A 20797-nucleotide genomic window follows, 5' to 3' on the forward strand; every position below is an offset into this window, starting at 1 on the left:
CCTCCTCAATTTCGGCAAGCAGGGTTGTGTCATCTGCATAACACAGATTGTTAATAGATCTTCCACCAATCCTGACGCCACAATTCTCCTCATAGAGCCCAGCCTCTCGGATAATCTGCCCTGCATACAGGTTGAAAATGTATGGAGACAGGACACATCCTGGTGTACACCCTTCCCAATTCTGAACCAAGCAGTGTTACCCTGCTCTGTTCTGAAAACTGTCTCTGGCCAAGTGGTTAAGGCAATGGACTGCTAATCCATTGTGCTCTGCAAGTGTGGGTTCGAATCCCATCCTCATCGGCTGCAGTTTCCGCTGCCTGCATTAGAGCTCCCTACAGCATCTTAAACCACCAGTCAAAGCACTGACCTTTTGGTTAACAGTGGAGTACATTACCGATCATGCCACACAAGGACTCCTTTCACAGAATCACTACTCAATAAATCACTTGTATACTACCCCAAATGTCACCGTATCTCTTCCCAAGTTACTCTCAAGAGGACACAATTCCTTTTCATTCCTTCACCCTCCAACAACAACTCTGAAGCACACATGCCTTTCTCTATACATGTTAATCTACCTGGAAGTCCCTTCTCCTTTTTCATTTAATCAAATCACTCACTTAACCCTCTGGAACCCAAGTCCAGGATCACCTCATCCTCTCCATGCCTGCCTAGTAGTGGAAGAAGCTGCATTGCAAACCCAAAGAAACATGGTTCGAATCCACTAGCTGTTCCACAGAAGAAGGATGAACAATAGCCTCCCTGTGATTTCCTGCTTTTGAAAACCTCCTGGAGAATCACCTCCTCCAGTGAGCCATGCACCTGTGCTCAATGTTGGTTCTTTTTTAAAATTCTTTTCTTCTTATTAGTATTCATTTCAATGAACATCTACAGATATTTTGGAATTCCATTCATTCATTTTTGCACTTTTCTCCCCACCCACCCCACCCCCACCCCCAATGTTGGTTCTTTTAGAAAGTTAATTAATAGAAATAGAAGCTAATACAGAACACAAACTACATGCCAGGCACACCACACAAAACACATGACATTAATCAACTGACTTAGCCCAAAATTGGGTCCTATTATTATCTCCAATTTATAACCAAATTGTGGCGCAGAGAGTAACGTGTGCAAGGTTGCAGTAAGAGGAAGGGCAAAGATGGAAGCCTATGCTCTTGAGATTTTGAATCCATGTTCTTAACCACTACAGCACATTAAAAAAACAAAGCCAAAACAACTGCTGTCGACTGCTGTCAAGACGATTCTGAATTCCAGTCAGCCCACGTGTTCCAGGAAGGGCTTCCCATAGTTTTCACTTTTAGAAGTAAATTGTCATGGTTTTACTTCTGGTGAGCTTCTGGGTAAATGTGAATAGCAACCTAACCGCTTGGAGCTGAATGTGAAACCATTTGCACCATCCTGAACCCCAAACTTTTTAATAATTCAGTAGGTGACAACCATATTTTGATAGGCTTGTTTATAGGCAAGATTTGGAGAATCTGTGAAAACAACAGGTCAAGAATGGGAAAAACAAAAGACTGATTTTTTTTTTTAAAATCTATCCCCAGGCGCTTCTGTGGAGGCACTTTGGATAAGAGCAGACCAGCAGGCCTTCGGTTAGCTGAAGGTGCTATTTGAGTAACTTTGGAAGCAGGAATGGCATCTACTTCCTAAACCACATGCCTCTGGAAACTCTATGAACTTTGATAAAGGACGATAGTTATAGAAAGGCTTCAGGCCTTTTGTTCATAGGGTCACTAGGAGTCATGCTCTACTCAACGGCAATCAACAACATCTGAGTAACACTTAACATCAGTTTTTACATTTACAATCACACTTTCACATTCTTTTCCTATACAAAATTAAAAAGAAATAAACTAAGTTTTTAAAAGGTATATTAAAAACCTAATAAATGGCAAGAAGATATAGTAAATAGGAGAAAAAGATTTCTCAAATTTTACCATCAGCATCAAACACTACTGTGACATTGCTCCACTTTATGGATGTGTTTGCCTAACACACTGTGATATATGGTAGTAATACATGATGGAAACACTCTCAAATACAGCCCCTCTCATACGCCGCTTTTACGTACACAGGTAATTTTCAAAATTAGAACAGTCACATTTGAAACACTCGTTGCACTGTTTGACTTTTCAGGATTAGAGCAGCCTTCCTGAAAAGAGGTTTAAACCACTGCAAATCAGCCAGGTAATATGCACTGAGATAAGTGGGCACCTGTGTTACACTGGGTTGCTCTCCAGAAAGCATACACCTGCCTGTAGGAATCCCAGCTGGCACTTCAGGGAAGTTTTGCTGCTTACAAATTCTCAAGATCAAATTATATATTGTACTGTGAATTGTGTGCTTCATAATGTTACAGCCAGTGTATTAATTTGCACTTTACTTAGGATTTCTGGAAATACAATAAAGCTACAAAGGCAAGTTTAATGAATCAACGGTGAGATATAAATCAAATGTGGGCCTTGTTTATCAGCACAAAATAGCCAACAGAAATATATATGATTTTGGAAATCGGCTTTCTAAGAAAACAGTAAGACCCAATCTTTTTAATAAGTGTCATTTCTATTAATAAAGGCTATAGAAATAAATGGAAATGGAGACTACCTTAGGAAGCACTCAGCAAATAAATATTGTTTCCACAATCCTCTGATATAATTCTTAATTTATAAGTAGAAAGCCTATTTCCAAGCGAGCCTTAAGAAGAAATTCCCACACGTGAGGTCTGTCTCCAGTAACTGCAACAGAAGCTCTATGAGAATAGAGATCTGGGACACGTTCATAGACTGCTGCATTCTGAACAGCTAGCAAACAGTATAAAAAGCCTCAAACTCCTTGGTGTTGAGTCACAACTGACACATAGCTGACCCTTCAGGGGGCTTTCTGGAACTACAAATCACATGGGAAAAGACTGCCTATCTTTCTCACAAGGAACTACTGATACTTACTGAATTTTTTTAAAAAAAAAAACAAAACCCAACCAGTAAAATTGTAGGCCCAGGATTCAAAGACAGACTTTCTACTTTCTGGAGTTGACTATTTTCATTCTAAAAAATTATCAAGCTTTTAGAATGTAATCAAGATTACTGTTTTCTCTATGAAATATATTTGTAACATAGAGAATTGATGCCTTTGAGCTGTGGTGTTGAAGAAGAGTATTGAATATACCATGGACTGCCAGGAGAACAAACAAGTTTGTCCTGGAGAAAGTTAAACCAGGCTGCTCCTTGGAGGCAAGGATTCTGAAGCATCATCTGACATACTTTGGACATGCTGCAAGGAGGGACCAGTCCTTGGAGAAGGACGTCATGCTTGAGAGGGTGGAAAGACAGCACAGGAGAGGAAGACCCTCCATTATGAGATGGATTGATTCAGTGACTAAAGTAATGAGTGAGGGTAGGTGTGTCAGAGATAATGAGATTAGCACAGGACAGAGCAGGGTTTGGGACTGTTTTACATAGGGTCACTATTAGTCGCAGGCAACTTGACAGCGCATACAAAAACAACATGCTTACTGTGTGTTGGACATTTTCTACATAGTACAATATGTTCTTTAATTCAAGTCTACTCGCCCAAGGATCTCCACTTAAAGGGTACACTATTCCCTTCACTGTTTAATAGAACTGACAGAACTAGCTTTCACTCTGGGGTTATACAGATACCAGCAGGAGGTAAAAGCACAATAGTTAAAGCTGTTCTTCCAACCACCTCTAGTAATGTCCTCTAACACGGAAAGATTGTGAAGGAAATTCTGACAATTAGCATTCTTCACTCATCCTGTAAATCAGTTTTGCAATACAATTCCAAAAGCCCTCCTGGTAATCTTTTCCCATGTCACTGAATTTCAATATCATCTTAGTTCTTTTCACACTTGAAAATGTTGTCCAATAGCTATCGTTGGTATAAACCAGTATAGTTCATTTCATCATTTCAAGTCACTCAAAATATTTCTGATTTCTGACCGCAGATTGAATCTAACAATTTTATACAGAAATAAAGACTTCCAAATAGAAAAACATGAACATATTCATTCCCAGAACCACTTTTATCCTCAAATTATTTTCTATTTTGTAAATATGCTAGTATAAAATGCTCGGACAGAAACTGGGCTAAGCGGCATATGAAACATGTATTATAGCAGTGAGTTACTTCTCCAGTCCTCAGTAAAAAAGTCAGTGATAATAAATAAAATGTCACACAGCTGACCTGAGATAGAGAGGACTACAAATTGTTGTTGTTGTTATTGTTGCTGTTATTGTGTGCCATCAAATCACTTGCAACTCGTAGCAACCCAACATGCAACAACTCTGAACTCTGCTCTGTACTGCATAAACCTTATTGTCTCTGACATAATTACACCCATTACCCTATGCACTGAGTCAATCCATCTCATTGAGGGTCTTCCTCTACATACTTGATCCCTCCACCCTCCCAAGCATAATGTCCCTCTCCAAGGACTGGTCCCACCTTGCCATATGCCCAAAGTATGTCAGATGGAAACTCTGAATCCTTGTCTCTAAGGAACACCCCAGTTGCACCCTCTCCAGGACAAATCTGTTTGTTCTCCAAGCAGTCCATGGTCCATTCAATACTCTTCTCTACACCACAGCTCAAAGTCATCAATTCCTTCTATTATCCTTAGTCAATGTCCAGCTTTCTGATGCATAGCACGTAATTATGAAGACCATGGCCTGGATCAGGCCCACCATGGTCTCCAGACTTGCATCATTGCTCCTCAGTACTATGGAGAGGTCCCTGACAGCAGAAATTCAATGCAATGCATCTTTTGATTTCCTGGCTGCTGGTACCAAGAGTGTTGACAGTGAAGCCAAGCAATGTGAAACTGTTAACAATCTCAATTTCTTCATTATCTTTCATGATGCTGCCAATTAGCCAAGTTTTGAAAATCTTTGTTTTCGTGATGATCAACTTTAATCCATATTGACGGCTGCAGTCCTTGACCTTATGCAGTAAGTGCTTCAGATCCTCTTCAGTTTCAGCAAGCAGGGTTGTGTCACCTGCATAACGCTGGTTGTTCATGAATCTTCCTCCAATCCTGATAGCACATTCCTCCTCATAGACCCTGCCTCCTGAATGATCTGTTCCACACATAGATTTAAAAGGTATGGAGATAGGTTCCTTGGCATACACCCTTCCTGATTTTAAAAGATGCAATGTTTCCTTGCTCTATTATCATAACTGCCTGCTGGTTCAAGTATAGGTTTCTCATAAACACAATTAACTGCTCTGTGATTTCCATTCTCCTCAGAGTCAGCCACAGAGTGTTGTGATCCACACAGTCAAATGCCTTTGCACAGTCAATGAAACACAGACAGACATTCCTCTGGTACTCTCTGCTTTCAGCCAAGATGCATCTAACATTAGCTATAATATCCCTAGTACCATGGCCTTTAAATCCAGCATGAACTTCAGGTAGTTCTCCGCTAATGTGCTGTTCCAGTCATTTCTGGATAAATTTCAGCAGAATCTTGCTTGCATGTAGCATTAATTACATAGTTTGATAATTTCTACACTGTCAGGTCACCTTTATTTGTAATGTGAACAAATATGAATCTCTCCCAATCAGTTGGCCAGGTGGTTGTCCTCCAGATTGATTGGCACAACTTGGTGAGCAAGTCCAGGGCAGCTGAAATATGTCACTTGGTATGCTGTCAAAAACCTGGGGCCTTGTATTTTGCCAATTCCTTCAGAGCAGCTTGAACTTCCTCCTTCAGTACCAGAGGCTCTTACTCATACACTGTTTCATGAAATTCTGTATCAGCTAATTCCTTTGGTAAAGTGACTCTGCATATGCCTTTCATTTTTCTGGAAGTGAATTCATCCCTTTTGATTTTCCAACTCTAGTTCTTTGCATCAAACGATATTACTTTGTCTTCCCAAACTATCCTTTGAAGTCATCTGTTTGTTTCTTTGTCTTACTGATTTCTTTCCTTTGCTTTTTATTCTCAACACTAGGTACAATATTGAGAGTTGTTTCTGACATCCATATTGGTCTTTCTTTCCTCCTCTATCTTTTATCTCCAGCCTCATTTCTGTAACCAAGTCCATGTTTTCCCCAACTACTGATACTTTTTCTTTGTTCCAAGTTTTGCATTCCAGTCATCCACTATTATTAATATATCTTATTGTGTGTTAGGTTGATTTTTTTACTGCAAACGTTAATAGAAATCATTTATTTCTGTTTCTTCAGCTCTGGTTGTTGGTGTATGTATTTGAACGACGGTGGTATTAACAGGTCTTCCTTGTATAAAGCAATTGTTGTTCTGAGGTCCACTTGTGAACATTTTTGTCTTCTTGATGTTCAGAAGTAACTCATGTTGAAGGCTGTAGTCTTAAGACTTTCTGCAGAAAGTATTTTAAGTCCTCCAAGGACTTAAAGCAAAGTTATATCATCCACATAACAAGGGTTGTTGATAAGTCTTCTTCCAATGCGGATGCCACATTTTGCATCAAAAAATCCAGTTTCCATAAAGTTTGGTTCTTGTTGCGTACTACGAAGTCATAACTGACCCATAGCTGAACCGCCAGCATGCTTTCAGAGACAGTTTATCGCACAGGAGGAGATTCTCACTAGGAGTAGCTACTGGCCTGGAACTGCGTGCTTTCAGGACTGTAGAGCAGCTTCTTGCCACTAGGCCACCAGAGCTCCCTAGGCCATTGTTTTTGTTGTTATGTGCCATGAAGTCACCTGTGACTTATAAGTGACCCTATCAAAAGCAATGAGACAACATTCCACCCAAACAACAACAGCAAAATTCAAATTATAATAAGGAATAAAGGCAGGCGAGGGTGTGGTGAGATTCAAACTATCTTACACTGCTGCCAGAATTATTTAATGATCCAACCACTATGGAAAGCCTTGTTAAAGGTGCCTTCTTAAAGGTTGAAAAGGGGAACACCATTATTTGATTAAGCAATCTTATTACTCGTTATGTATTCTAAGGAAATATGAGCTGTAACTTGAGCTGATATATGTGCATCTATGTATACTGCAGCATTATTTATAATTGTAAAGAAATGGAAATAACCCAAATGTTTCTCAACAGATAAATCCTTAAAGGATCTATGACACATTCACACAATGGAGTATTATATATCATTAAAGAATGATAAAGATTTGAATCTCCCATATTGCCAGTGATTTTGAGCATTTCTGTGGTTTTTATGGTAAAGTATCTGTACATTTGTGCTTTTTCTCTTTTTCTTTTTTTATTATTATTCATTTTAATGAAAGTATACAGAGACTTGGGGTTTCCATTCATTCACTGTTGCACTTTTCTCCCTGACCACCCCTCACTCCACCAGTTCACTCTTCTCTTTGAAAAGTAAAAGAAATATTCTTGCATTGTTATACAATCCCTCCCCCCAAGTCCAATCCACTGTGCAGCCTTTATTCTAGACTCCCGTCATGACAATAATACCTAATCATATATCTCCTTTAAATAGTTCTCTCCCTCATCTGTTTCAATGCAGTATACATAATTTATCCCATCTTTCTCAGTCTCCTCCCCACCCCAATGTCAGTCGTGTTTTACAACAGTGGCACTATACAGTATTTGTCCCTTTGTGACTGAGATATTTTATTCAGCATAATGTCCTCCAGAGTCACCCATTTTGTATAATATTTCATGAGTTCCTATTCGATTGTGTGACTATACCACAGCTTCTCAATCCATTTGTTTATTGATGGGCACATAGGTTGTTTCCAACCCTTTGCTATTGTGAACAAAGCTGCAATAAACATGGGTGTGCAGAGCATTTCTTCATGTGTCTGTTGGCCATATGAATGTCTTCCTCTGTGAAAAGTCTTTTCATGTCCTTTTCCCATTTTGTAATTGTGGGATCAGTCTTTTCCTTCTAGAGGCCCAGGAGTATTTTGCAAATTTTTATTATGAGACCCTTTGCTGAAATGGTATTGCCAAATGTTTGTTCCCAATCAGTAGGTTTTCTTTTCACCCTGCTGGAAAAAGGTTTTGATATGTACAGGGATTTAATCTTAAGAAAGTCCCACTTATCAATTTTATCCTCTTCAGATTGTGTATGTCTAGCTGTATTTGGCAGTCTTTTTATACCACAGACTAGGGCTTCTAAGCTTGATCCCCATTTGTCTCATATGAACTTTATGGTTTGGGGCTTTAGGTACCATCTCACTCCAGTGACAGTGGCAAAGTTTAACAGGGCAGCAAGTAATAAATGTTGGAGAGGATGTGAAAAGATCAGAACTCTAATACATTGTTGATGGGACTGTAAAATAGTATAACCATTCTGGAAAGCAGTTTGGTACTTCCTCACAAGCTGAACATAGAAATTCCAGCTACTCCACTGCTCATAATATACCCTGAGAAAATGAGAGCTGAGTCACAAATGGAGACTTTACATGAATGTTCATAGCTTCATTATTCACTATCGCAAGAACACAGAAATAGCCCTGATGTCTAACCACAACTGAATGGACTGAGAAATTATGGTACATTCATACAATGGAATGTATGCTATGGAGCATGAAAGAGCAACGATTTTGTAAATTACTACCTAACTTGGGAGGGACTGGAGAGCACTATACTGAGTGAACTAACTCAGTTCCACAAGGACAAATATTGTATAAAAGCATTATTGTAGCATGAGTATGAGGATCCAAGGCAGGGGCAAGGGGTGGAAGAAGCAGAGGGATGAGGATGTGTATGGCGGGGTGGATTAATCATGAGGCTGTACACAAATTTGGCGGGGGGGGGGGGGGGGGGGGGGGGGACTGGAAAAATCTGGCCAGAAAAGCAACGTATTCAAATGTTATAAATAAACTAGTATAATAAAAAAAGAATTATAAAGAATTCTTGAAACATTGTACAAATTGATTAATCTAGAGGTAATTATGCTATATAACTAAGTCAGTTAAGAAACGAAAATTACAGTATATTATTGCTTGTTGTGTGTGCTATGAAGTCTAAATCAATCAATACTTGACCTTCTAGTGGGTCTTCAGAGGCAGTAGATCACAAAGGAGGGAACTGCCCATTCTTTTCCCACAATAAAGTATGTTGTTGTTGTTGTTGTTGTTGTTGTTATGTGCTGTTCAGTTGCTTACAACTCATAGTGACCTATGTACAATAGCCCTGAACCCTGTACTACCTTAAGTCAACATCACTGTCTCTGATACAATTACCCTCCTTACCCAAGTCACTGAATCAATCCATCTCATCCAGGGTCTTCCTCTCTTGTGCAGTCCTTCCACTCTTCCAATCATGATGTCTCTCTCCAAAGACTGCTCCTTGCAACATGCCCAAAGGATATCAGATGGAGCTTCAAAATCCTTGCCTCCAAGAAGCAGCCTGGTTTCACCCTTTCAAGTGTGAAACTGTTTTCTTAGCAGTCTATGATATATTTAGGACCACAACTCAAAGTTATCAATTCCCCTTCTATCATCCTTAGCCATTGTCTAGCTATCTGATGCATAGCAAGTAATTGTGAAGACCATGGCCTGTTTCAGGCACACATGAGTCTCCAGACTGGCATTGCTGCTCTTCAGTATTCTTGAGAGGTTCCTGACAGCAGATTTTCCTAATGCAATTTGTCTCTTGATTTCCTGGCTGTTGGTACCAAGAGTGTTGATTGTGCAGCCAAGCAAGTTCATCATCTGGAAGACTGGGCGCTATAAGGAGGAACGTGGCATCAGGATTGGAGGAAGATGCATCAAGAACCTGTGTTATAGAGATGACACGGCTTTGCTTGCCAAAAATGAGGAAGAACTGAGCCATTTGTTGCAGAAGGTCAAGGACTGCAGCCTTCAATATGGATTGAAGCTTAATAGTAAGACAAAGATTCTTACTCTAGGCCAAGTGACAGCATCATAATAAACGGCAAAGAGATTAAGACTGTTAAAAGCTTCAGCTTGTTTGGCTCACAATCAACATTAAAGTGTAAGACTACTAAAATAAAAGCTATGAAAAGGTTTACACACAGAATCTTTTTTAGAAGATTACCAAGCCTGGAAAGGGAGAAAGAAGTGAGTAGAAATTAATAAATGGATAGATAAAAGGAAATTTTAAATTGGTTGATGATAAAAGGCAATATACAATAAGAGGCTGATCAGGTATTATCATTAATTACATTAATTAATTATAATTAATGTTATAAAACAAAACATATTTGAATGAGTGAATGAAATCCCAATATGAATTGTAAAATTTCACTCAAATGGCAATGAAATAAACAAACATGTCCATTGTATGTATTATTGTATTACATCCAAAAATTGGAAAATATATCCAAAACAAGTGGTTTATTACACTAATCTCCTCAAGAGAAGATTCACATTAGATTTAAAATTGTTTAAAAGCTCCTGGAATTACATGGTAAAAGATAAGTAAGAAACAGTCCCGACATTACAAACCTAGTGTCATTTCCAATTTATAGTGACACTGTCCATAGAGTTTCCTAGTCTGTATATTTTATAGGAACTGAACTTCTCTCAAAGTGCAACTGGTGAGTTGAAACCACCAACATTTCAGTTGGCAGCCAAGCACTTACTAACCCCCATGTCATGAGGGTTTCCATTTGAAAAAAAAAAGCAAGGCCAGTAAGTTTGAAGGAGATAAGGAAAGTTAGAATAATTCTGTGTTTGTTGTTGATTCCGATTTATGCCAACCCCATGTGTGCATGGCAGAACCCGTTCACAGGGATTCCAAGGCTGTGACCTTTGGGAAGCAGATCAGCAGGCTTGCCAGTCTCTCCTAATGTGCCTCTAGGTAGGTTTGAATCACCAACTCTATTTATGGATAGTAGTTGAGGTTTAGCTGTTTGCGCAGCCATGTTAGAAAGATGAAACTGGGAGTATCCTTTGTTTTTTCCACTTCTCAAGTTATTTCTCCAGTTTTAAAAGACTAAAAGAAAATTAACGTAAAGAATCTTACAGTAGTATAGTAGTGATAAATGATACTTTGTGAAACAGAGTGCTAGTCTATTGGGAAAAACGAATCTTGACTTGCCAGTTCCAGAGGTACACCTTCAGAGTGCACATTAGCAGTAAACAGCACTGGCATCCTCCCTTATGCTATCTTGAGGATCTCTCTTACATCCTAACTGAGCCTTTCTTTGCACAGAACAGAAGAAAAATGTTACCACAATGTACATAGAGACGAGGCTTCTGACCTACAAAAGAAATTCTGCTGTCAGAGGAACTTAAGTCCTTGGGATAAAATCTAAGATGAACCTCAAGCTTTTACCACATTCCATTTCTAAAATGGAGTTCTAAGTAGCTTTCTATTCCCCTAACACAGCAGGATTCTGTTTATAGAGAAAGCATGTCTGACATTAGAAGATAACTCAGGAGTCCCATATTCATTTCATGCCTCAAACCAAGAGAAATCACAATGTAAGCAGACAAATGGTGAAAACAAACTAATGTTACCAAACATCAGGTTCTGTTTGTTTAAAGTGAGAATGTTTGTTCAGAGATTATTAAATTTGCCAACAGGGCAAGGACTTTACAGGAGAAAACAAGTTCATAACACTAAGAACACAATAGAAAGAAAAAAACCCACCATATTATCAATATTACATCCAATAAGGAAAAGATCCAATCTAAATGTCAAGGGTCACTTTTTTTCTGGACAGATAATAGTGTTACCTTTTTAAAAACAGTTAACTAAACAGAAACTGGACCACCAGGGAGCCAATTCAGAAGCACGGAGAGAAGGAAGAAAGAGTATCACGTGGTCACAGAAAACAAATGCCAACTACACCAAGTTATTTTGAGAATAGAGATGAGGAGAGATAACAGACTAGTGGTGTCAAAGGACTGATTTCCAGGTGGGAAAATCCATGCTGACAACAAAATTACAATGGGATCATCCATCCATTCATTCAAGTGACACTGAGCACCAACTGCATGTGACACAAGGAAAAGACTAGAGAAGCATAGTGAAAGTCAGCAAGCACCACAAAAAAACCTGTCCTCATTAAGTTCCCCATCGATATATGTGGTTGTTCTTAGGCGCTGTGGAGCCACCCTGTCCCATCCTGTGCCATGCTCGTCACCTGAACTCACTGCTGCGGCCACTGTGGCAATCCATCTAATCTCAGGTCTTCTCCTCTTCCACTGACCCTCCACCTTTTCAAGCATGATGTCTCTCCAAGGAATTGCCTCTTCTAGCAACCTCCCCAAAGAATATGAGGCGGAACACTGGCATCTTCACCTCCAAACAGCACTCTCATTTTGCTTTTTTCAAGACCCAGCTTTTTTTTTTGTACATTTGGTAGTCCATGTACTTAGTATTCTTCTCCAACACCACAACTCAAAGGCTTCAAGTTTCCTCTGTCATCATAATTCACTGTCCAATTGACATGTGTAGAAGGTTATTGAAAAGATTCTAGCCTGAAGCAAGTGCACCTTGGACTTTAAGGTGATAGTTTTCTAAAATATTTTGAAGAAGTCCCTGGTAGCAGATTTGTAAGTAACCTAAAATCACAACCATGTGAGGTGCTAAGAGAGTGAAGGACTACCAACTGAATGGTAATCAATAGGAATCTGATATAGGATGATTGACGATAGCACAGAGTGGTCAGAGGGGCCTTTACATAATGCGTGATGGTGGAGCCAAGACTTGGAGCTTGAGGATGAGAAAAGTGGAGATTCCAAAAAAGGGCGTCATTACCCTGGGAGATGGATCCCAAGTAGGACAGAGTGGTGGGATAAATAGGAATATGGCAAGAGATGACACTGTACAAGCAAGCAAAGACAAAAATAAACCAAACAAATCAACAACAAAACAACCAAAATCAGTAGCTGGGGAGCTGACCTCAGCTCATGGAGAACCTACATGTTATGGAATAAAATTGCTGTAATCTACACAGATGTACATCACTTTGTTGTGTGCCATCAAACCAATTACAACTCTTAGTGGTCACCTAGGGGCAGAGTAAAGCCAACGAGGCTGAACCTTCTATTACAGGTGATCGATCATCAGGCAGGTCTTTTCTCCCTGACCAAGTAGTTAGTGTCTCAAACCACTGACCTTTACCCACATTGGCAGCTGAGCTCTTGGCCACTGTGTCATCAGGACATGATATATATGGGCTTTGCCTTTGTGTCAGTCTTTTTTTTTTTTTTTTCCGTGTAAGTGGAAGAAATTTAGAATTTTTTTTATTTTCTTTTAAATTTTATTATTTTGTGTGTGTGTACCGTCAAATCAGATCTGACTGATACAGGAGGAGATTGTCCGTCCTTCTCCAGCAGAGCATCTGGTGGATTAGAACTGGGCACCTCTGGGATTGCAGTGCACCTTCTTGCCACTAGGCCACCAGAGCTCCCGAATTTTTTTTAATGTGATAACAGTAAACATGTGACTGTCAAGGGTTTTAAAAAAATTTCATTTGTAAGAAGAGTGTTTAGAAAAAAGAAAACGTGTAGCTATCATAAGCTTTAATACTGTTAAACTTTTCCTTCTCCCATCACTAAACTCAAGCTTACCCCTATGATACTCAATCCTTTAAGGTAGTCCTGACGAGGCTGGGCTTGAGGAACACATCCAGCGAGCACTATCTTCTTGTTCTCTTCTTGAGCTTTTCTAGAAGAAAGAAGAGAAAATGGTGAGAAATTTTGCCCAGAAACAAATGTGGATTTACATACTTTCTCCAAATAATAGCACATTATAATAATATTTCTTTAATATTCATTAATTTATCACATCATTAAAGAACGCAATAGAAGCCCAGTCTGATAATGCCTTTCATTATCTTCTTACAAAAAAATTTTTGCTTATGCAGAGTTCTCAAGGAAATGAATCATTCCAGAAAGGCATATTTTACAAGAACGCAAATTAACCCTTCAACATGTTTTTTATTTAAAGCAGTAATGAAAATGACCTCAGGCCTACTGCATTCTCCCCTAGTCTTTTCTCCTGTGTAAAAGTAAAATATTTTTTTACAAGAAAAGTTGAAATAAAAAATAATTGTATTATACCAGAAATCTGCAAACGTCCCCAGTCCTACTCCTGAGGGATAAGCTTCAGTTACTAATTGTTTACACCCACTTGGAAGGCCATCGCTCACATGTACAAGCATGTGTGGGCAAACGGAATTGTCTTCATATTTCACATTTTCACACAAACACACACACACACACACACACATCCCACTCTTAATTACACAAACATAAAACTCTACCTTGAATTCTACAACTTGTATTTTAAAAACTAATACATCTCTTTATGCCTTATGCCTTTACCTAGAGACCAATGTTATCTATTTTAAACAGTGTCCCACTATGATAAGTCAACTATTCTTGTAATTATAGGCATATTGATTGTTTCCACCTTTTCAGTTTTACAAATGGCTTTACAATGAACATCATTTGAAGGCTTTAATAACTCAGAACATGCTCCTGGACAACAGAAACTGAGATAAGAAATCAGTGCTCAGTTGCCTAATTACTTCCCTAGCATGAATTCTAAGAAGCAGAACTGCTAGATCAAAGGTATACACATCTGGTTATCTTCCTAAGCATTTCTTTCCTTATGAGAGGGACGAAATCTTTTTAAGTGAACATTATTCATTCACTCAGTCGTGCGGGTATGCAGCAAATACTGATTTTGTGCTAGGAGATCAGTAAGCAAAGCAGAACGCCTATCTATTCCTACAAACCATGTACACATTTATCCATTTTGAAATTACATTTTCAAGTCTTCATACACTTTTCCTCAAGTCATAGTAGGTTTGGAGATTTTATGCTTTTCTCTATGGAAGAGATCTATATTTGTTCCCATCCCAAAGAAAGGTGACCCAACAGACTGTGGAAACTATAGAACAATCTCATTGATTTCACATGCAAGCAAGATTCTACTGAAGATTTTCCAAAAACGACTGGAACAGCACATCAGCAGAGAACTGCCAGAAGTCCAGGCTGGGTTTAAAAGGGATCGTGGAACTAGGGATATTGTAGCTGATGTTAGATGTATCTTAGCTGAAAGCAGAGAATACCAAAGGAATGTCTATCTGTGTTACACTGAATATGCAAAGGCGTTTGACTGTGTGGATCATAACAAACTGTGCCTGACTCTGAGAAGAGTGCGAATCCCAGAACACTTGATCATTCTAATGCGAAACCTATAGTTGGACCAGGAGGCAGTCGTCAGAAAAGAGCAAGGGAACACTGCATGGTTCAAAATTGGGAAGGGCGTACGCCAGGGATGCATCCTATCTCCATACCTCTTCAACCTATATGCAGAACAGATTATCCGGGAGGCTGGGCTCTATGAGGAGAAATGTGGGGTCAGGATTGGTGGACGATTTATCAAGAATCTGTATTATGCGGATGACACAACCCTGCTTGCTGAAACTGAGGAGGACCTGAAGCGCCTGCTACAGAGTGTCAAGGACTGCAGCCTACAATATGGATTGAGGCTCAATGTCAAGAAGACAAAGATTCTCACCACTGGACCAATTGGCAGCATCAGGATGGATAGTGAAGAGATTGAAATTACTCACAGCTTTAGTTTGCTTGGCTCCATAGTCAACAGTCTTGGCACCAACAGCCAGGAAATTAAAAGGGGCATTGCCATAGGAAAGTCTGCTGTTAGGGACCTCTCCAAAGTACTGAAGAGCAATGGTGTGTCTCTGGAGACTAAGGTGCGCCTGATACAGGCCATGGTCTTCGCAATCACTTGTTATGCATCAGAGAGTTGGACAATGACCAAGGAGGATAGGAGGAGAATTGATGCCTTTGAGCTGTGGTACGGGAGAAGAGTATTGAGAGTACCATGGACTGCTAGGAAAACAAACAGATTTGTCCTGGAAAGGGTTAAACCGGGTGGCTCCTTGGAGGCAAGGATTCTGAGGCTCCATCTAACATACTTTGGACATGTTATGAAGAGAGACCAGTCCTTGGAAAAGGACATCATGCTTGGGAGGGGGGATGGACAGCACAGGAGGGGAAGGCCCTCTATGAGGTGGATTGATTCAGTGACTGGGGCAATAGGGATGGGAGTGTTAGAGACAGTGTGATTGGCACAGGACAGAGCAGAGTTTAGGGCTGTTGTACATAGGGTCGCTATGAGTCGCAAGCGACTCGACGACACATAACAACAACAACAACATAAGGAAAGGCATTAGGACTTTTGTTCATGAGTTGCACTTGACTCAACGGCAATCAACAATAGCAATAGGAACTTTTAAGTCACGTTGTTGTGTATCATCAACGACCATCAACTCATAACTGACCCTCTGGCAGGTTTTCAGAGGCAGTTAATCCCACGAGAGGAGACTGCCCATCCTTCTCCTGTAGAGCAGCTGGTGGCTCCGAACCACGTGCCTTTGGGATTGCAGTACAGCTACTTGCCACTAGGCCACCAGAGCTCCATTTAAGTCATAGCCTTTTGAATTATGTGCTATGCATATGAAAGCTGGGAAATGACATAGAATGACAAAAGAACGGATGTCTTTGAGTTGTTGTGGTATTGGAGAAGAGTACTGAATAGTCCATGGACAGGAATAAATAAACATGTCTTGGAGAAAGAACAATCAGGATGTCTCCTTAAAGGCAAGAATGATGAAGCTTCATCTCATATATTTTGAGTATGTCATGAGGAGGGGCTCATCCTTAGAGAAGGACATCATGCACGGGAAGGTAGAGGCTCAGCATAAGAGAGGAATATCTTCAACAAGATGGGCTGACACAGTGAGTTTAAGAATGGGCTCAAGTATACCAGAGATAATGAGAATGGCAAAGGAGGGTTCAGATCCATTGTTCACAGTATGGCTATGAATTACAGTCAACTCAATGGCACTTACCAACAACACAATTTTGGGGGGTGGGGGGGTAGATGCATGAATACTAGGTTTATGAACCAAGGTGGTTTTCTGAAAGAGATTTAGAAAGCTGAGGCTCTCAGAAACAGGGTTTCTGGGCATGTGATTTCATATTACACTACAATGAAGTAGAACTTGCTACACGTGACACATGCTCTTATTCCTTCCAAATTTTTCAACACTATAGATTCAGAAGTAGACAACAAGTGGGAGTTGGGCCTAACTGGACTAGCTATGTGTGAGCAACTTAATCACATCACCTTGGAAATGTGCAGAGAACAAGTACATGAACTAAAAGGCAAAGTATAAAACAGCCATTTAACAGCACCTGTGTTTCATTTGAGTACCTTATTAGAATCCTTGGGTGCAATTTTTCTATTTAGAATCTTGGGGTGAGGGAAGCGTAACGAATTTTTTAATATTATGGGTAGATTACATAATATATCCAAGAGAATTATTACCTACCTCTGCCATGTGGATTTATTTATGTGATCCGTACCAAGAACTTCATTGCACACAAATTCTTGTAAATGTGAAATACCTTTATCAGCCAAAAGAATCTTTCCATTTTCATTAACAAGCTACACAGGAAACTACCTTCTGGTTTCTTCGGGAATTTTATCTACAACACCTAAAAGCTCTGTCCAACATCTAAAAAAGATCTTGAAAACACCAATAATTCTGTCCAAATAAAAAGCCTGCTTCCTGTAATTAATTCTATGACTTCTATATTTAACATTCAAGACATTATGGTTGAGTGTTTCAAGAACATAGTAATGAAGAAAGCTTGCAATTTGAAAGATAACTCAACAAGCTTATGGCTTATAATGGATGGCACATAAAAACATACAAATAATGCCATAAAATACCATAAGTAAGATAGGATGGAAAAGATAAACAATGTCCACACACACACTGATAGGAAGTAGCATGTTGAGGAAACATGAGAGGATGCTGTAGGCAGACAAGAATAGGAAAAGGTAACAAAGGAGGTAAAGAATGTTCTTACATTCAGAAAAGAGTTATTACAGCTGTATTTGAGTATAAAATCTGAAGCATTTGGCTTGTAGAAAGCTGAGGTCTGCAGCTCAAACTCCATTCCAGTTCTCAACATAAACTCCGACACCATTTGTGTTTCTTTCTAGCCATGAAACTAGCCACGTGGCTTTGCCATCAGGAAAAGTGCTCTTGAAAGCATTACCACCCACAGGGAAGAGGTTTCGAGAAGAACCAGGAGGCTAGCTCAGGTATGTCCTCAACATTCCCCATGAGTTATTACTCCAAATACCACAAAGCTGGGAGGCGCAAACCCCAAAACCAATGCAATATGCTTTCCATTTGAAATTGTGCACATAATTCAATCATGGCCTTTGGCACACTTCACTAAGCCCACATAGAGTTGTGCTCCGAATCTTACAAATGAAAGGTGTGTTGTGATTTTTGAATATTTGGAGTGTCAAGTTGATGGGTTTTTCCTCCTCCCACAATGATTTATCTGCCCAACTTGTTTATTAATAAAAGAGTCATTAACGAATACATTTGAATTTTTGGTGTCTTATTTCCCTGAATACAGACTGGGCAAAAACAAAGAGGGAGGAAAGGAGGACATTAATAAACCATCTCTAAAAGGGACTCTGGGTTTACACTGTAGAGGGCGCAGGAATAAGCTAAAGAAGCTAATTTAATGGGTGGTGGGGCAGCTTCTGATGTTTTGATAGCAGAATGGTCCTACAGACCTTTATGAGAGAGAGAGAGAGAGAGAGAAGGGAGGAGGGAGAAGAAAGAAGAGAGAAGAGAGAATATTTCTATATTTCTATTGGTAAAAGATATCTGCAAAATAAAAAATGATATAAAGATTCCTAGAGCAAGGCAAGGATCAGCAAACTTGAACTCTCAACGGCCAGAGTCAATACTGAAGCCCTCCCTGGCCACAAGGTCTCTATTGCAACTGTATGTAATTCAGCCATTATAGTGGAAAAACAACATAGGCAATACATAAAACAAATGGGTGTGGCTGTCTTCCAATAAAATGTCCTTTATAAAAACAGGCAGCAGGCAGGACTTCGCCCAAGGGCTATAATTTCTTATCCCTGAATGACAGGAATAAAAGACTGGTGATGCCATTAACTGTCAAAAGAATCAGGCTGAATATTGCAGGGTTTAGTCGCCAGGGAGTCAGTCATTGGAATAAAACACTGCCTAGCCAAGCACCACCACTACGCTGAGTTAAAGATCACACCATTGTAAAGCTTAGGGTTTCCACTGACTGATTTTCTAAGGTAGTTCACCAGGGCTCTCTTACTAATCTTAGTCTGGATGCTCTGATGCAACATGTTCAACACCATAGCAACGCAGAAGCACCCACTGCAGATGAGTGGAAGCTGTGCAGGAGGTGCCCTGGGCTTAAATGGAACCACAGTCTACATCACGGATCATTGTGAGTTAGTTTCAACTTGATAACAATTCCTACAGGAAGATGAGAACTCTACCACTGAACTACACGATCATCATGATAATCTCAAAAGCCAAACCCACTGCTACAGTCTATTCCATTTTATAGCAAACAAGAAGGACATGGTAAAATTCATAAATCTTTACAAAAGCAAACTGTCTCTTCTTCCTTCCTCAGAGTGAGCAGATGGTTGGTCCTACCCATCTACCTGAGGTTAGCAGTCAAGACATTCGCATCACTGCCCCACCAGAATTCCTATCCAAACAGAAAACTCACTGCCATAGACTCATCATCTTACAGAGCAGATGATGGAATCTAACCATGAACTTTTTGGTTAGCAGCCCAAGGCATTACACATTATACTTCCAGGGCTTCCAGAATAACCCTCAATCTCTCTCACTGTCTTCAAGTTTATTCCAACTCAGAACACCTCTATAGAGAAAAGGTGAACTAATACAGTATGTTTCTAAGCCTGCAAATCTTTACAAGAGTAAACTAACCATGTTTCTCCTGCAGAGGTGCTGATACATTCAAATTACCAATATATTAAAAAAGCTATAGTTAGTAACAATATCTCCCTGAGTCCATAAGGATGTGAATGTAAATTGAGGACATTGAGTACGAGACCTTAAGGTTTCTTAAAGATATAGCAACACTGCCCTAAACTAAAAATAATGTAACACAAAAAGGTAGCAGTAATTATAAACAAGGTAAGCACTTACTTAGAACTTTACCAAAGTAATCATACAGTAGTTAGGTGTCCAACATATTTTAAAATACTGTGGTCAATATTTAACAATGAATTGAAAACTGTTATAATCACATCAAATAAACACTAGATTGGGTCATAAAACAGTCCAAAGTGACTTTATGAATACTACAATATTGAAAGAAAGAGGTAGATACACTTGATCAAATAATGTATTGACATATTGCTTCATCCTTTTTAATAAAGTTCACTTATAAAATACTAGGACAAAACAGAAATGCAATCTAAGTCAAACTTAGTTCAGTTATAAAATATTTATAGAGGACTATACTTCATAAAAGGGCGCTCTGGTGCCTAGCGATTAGAGGCTGTGCTGCAAAACCAAAGCCCGGCAATCTGAAGGCACCAGCTGCTCGGTGACAGGAGGATGGGCAACTCCCTCCCATGCAATTTACTGCCTCTGAAAACCCACTGAAGGGTCTGCTGTAGGTCAGTTCTGACTCAACAGTACAAAACTCTCACAGAGGGAACTCAGCTGGCCTAGTGGTAAGAAGTTGCCCTGTCAAACCAAAGTAAACAATCTCCTCCCTTATGATGTACAGCCTCTGAAAACCCACTCGAAGGTCGTCAACTACAAATCAGTTCAAAGTCCATGGCACATAACATGTTGTTGTTATGTGCCGTCGAGTCACCTACGACTCATAGCAACCCTATGTACAACAGCCCTAAACTCCGCTCTGTCCTGTGCCAATCGCACTGTCTCCGACACTCCCATCCCAATTATCCCAGTC

The 20797-nt window shown here is 39.7% G+C and overlaps 1 protein-coding gene across 1 annotated transcript in view; it reads right to left on the minus strand.

Annotated features, from left to right (window-relative positions):
- CDKAL1 (CDK5 regulatory subunit associated protein 1-like 1) overlaps positions 1-20797 on the minus strand; it is an 886114-nt gene that overhangs the window by 654275 nt on the left and 211042 nt on the right. The window contains exon 4 of the mRNA XM_006888658.1: positions 13511-13607. Coding sequence (XP_006888720.1) covers positions 13511-13607 — 97 coding nt within the window. The remainder of the gene's footprint in view (positions 1-13510; positions 13608-20797) is intronic.

This window comes from Elephantulus edwardii, unplaced genomic scaffold (genome assembly GCF_000299155.1).
Source record: "Elephantulus edwardii isolate Elephantulus edwardi_28Jun2011 unplaced genomic scaffold, EleEdw1.0 scaffold00070, whole genome shotgun sequence".
Lineage (NCBI taxonomy): Eukaryota > Metazoa > Chordata > Mammalia > Macroscelidea > Macroscelididae > Elephantulus > Elephantulus edwardii.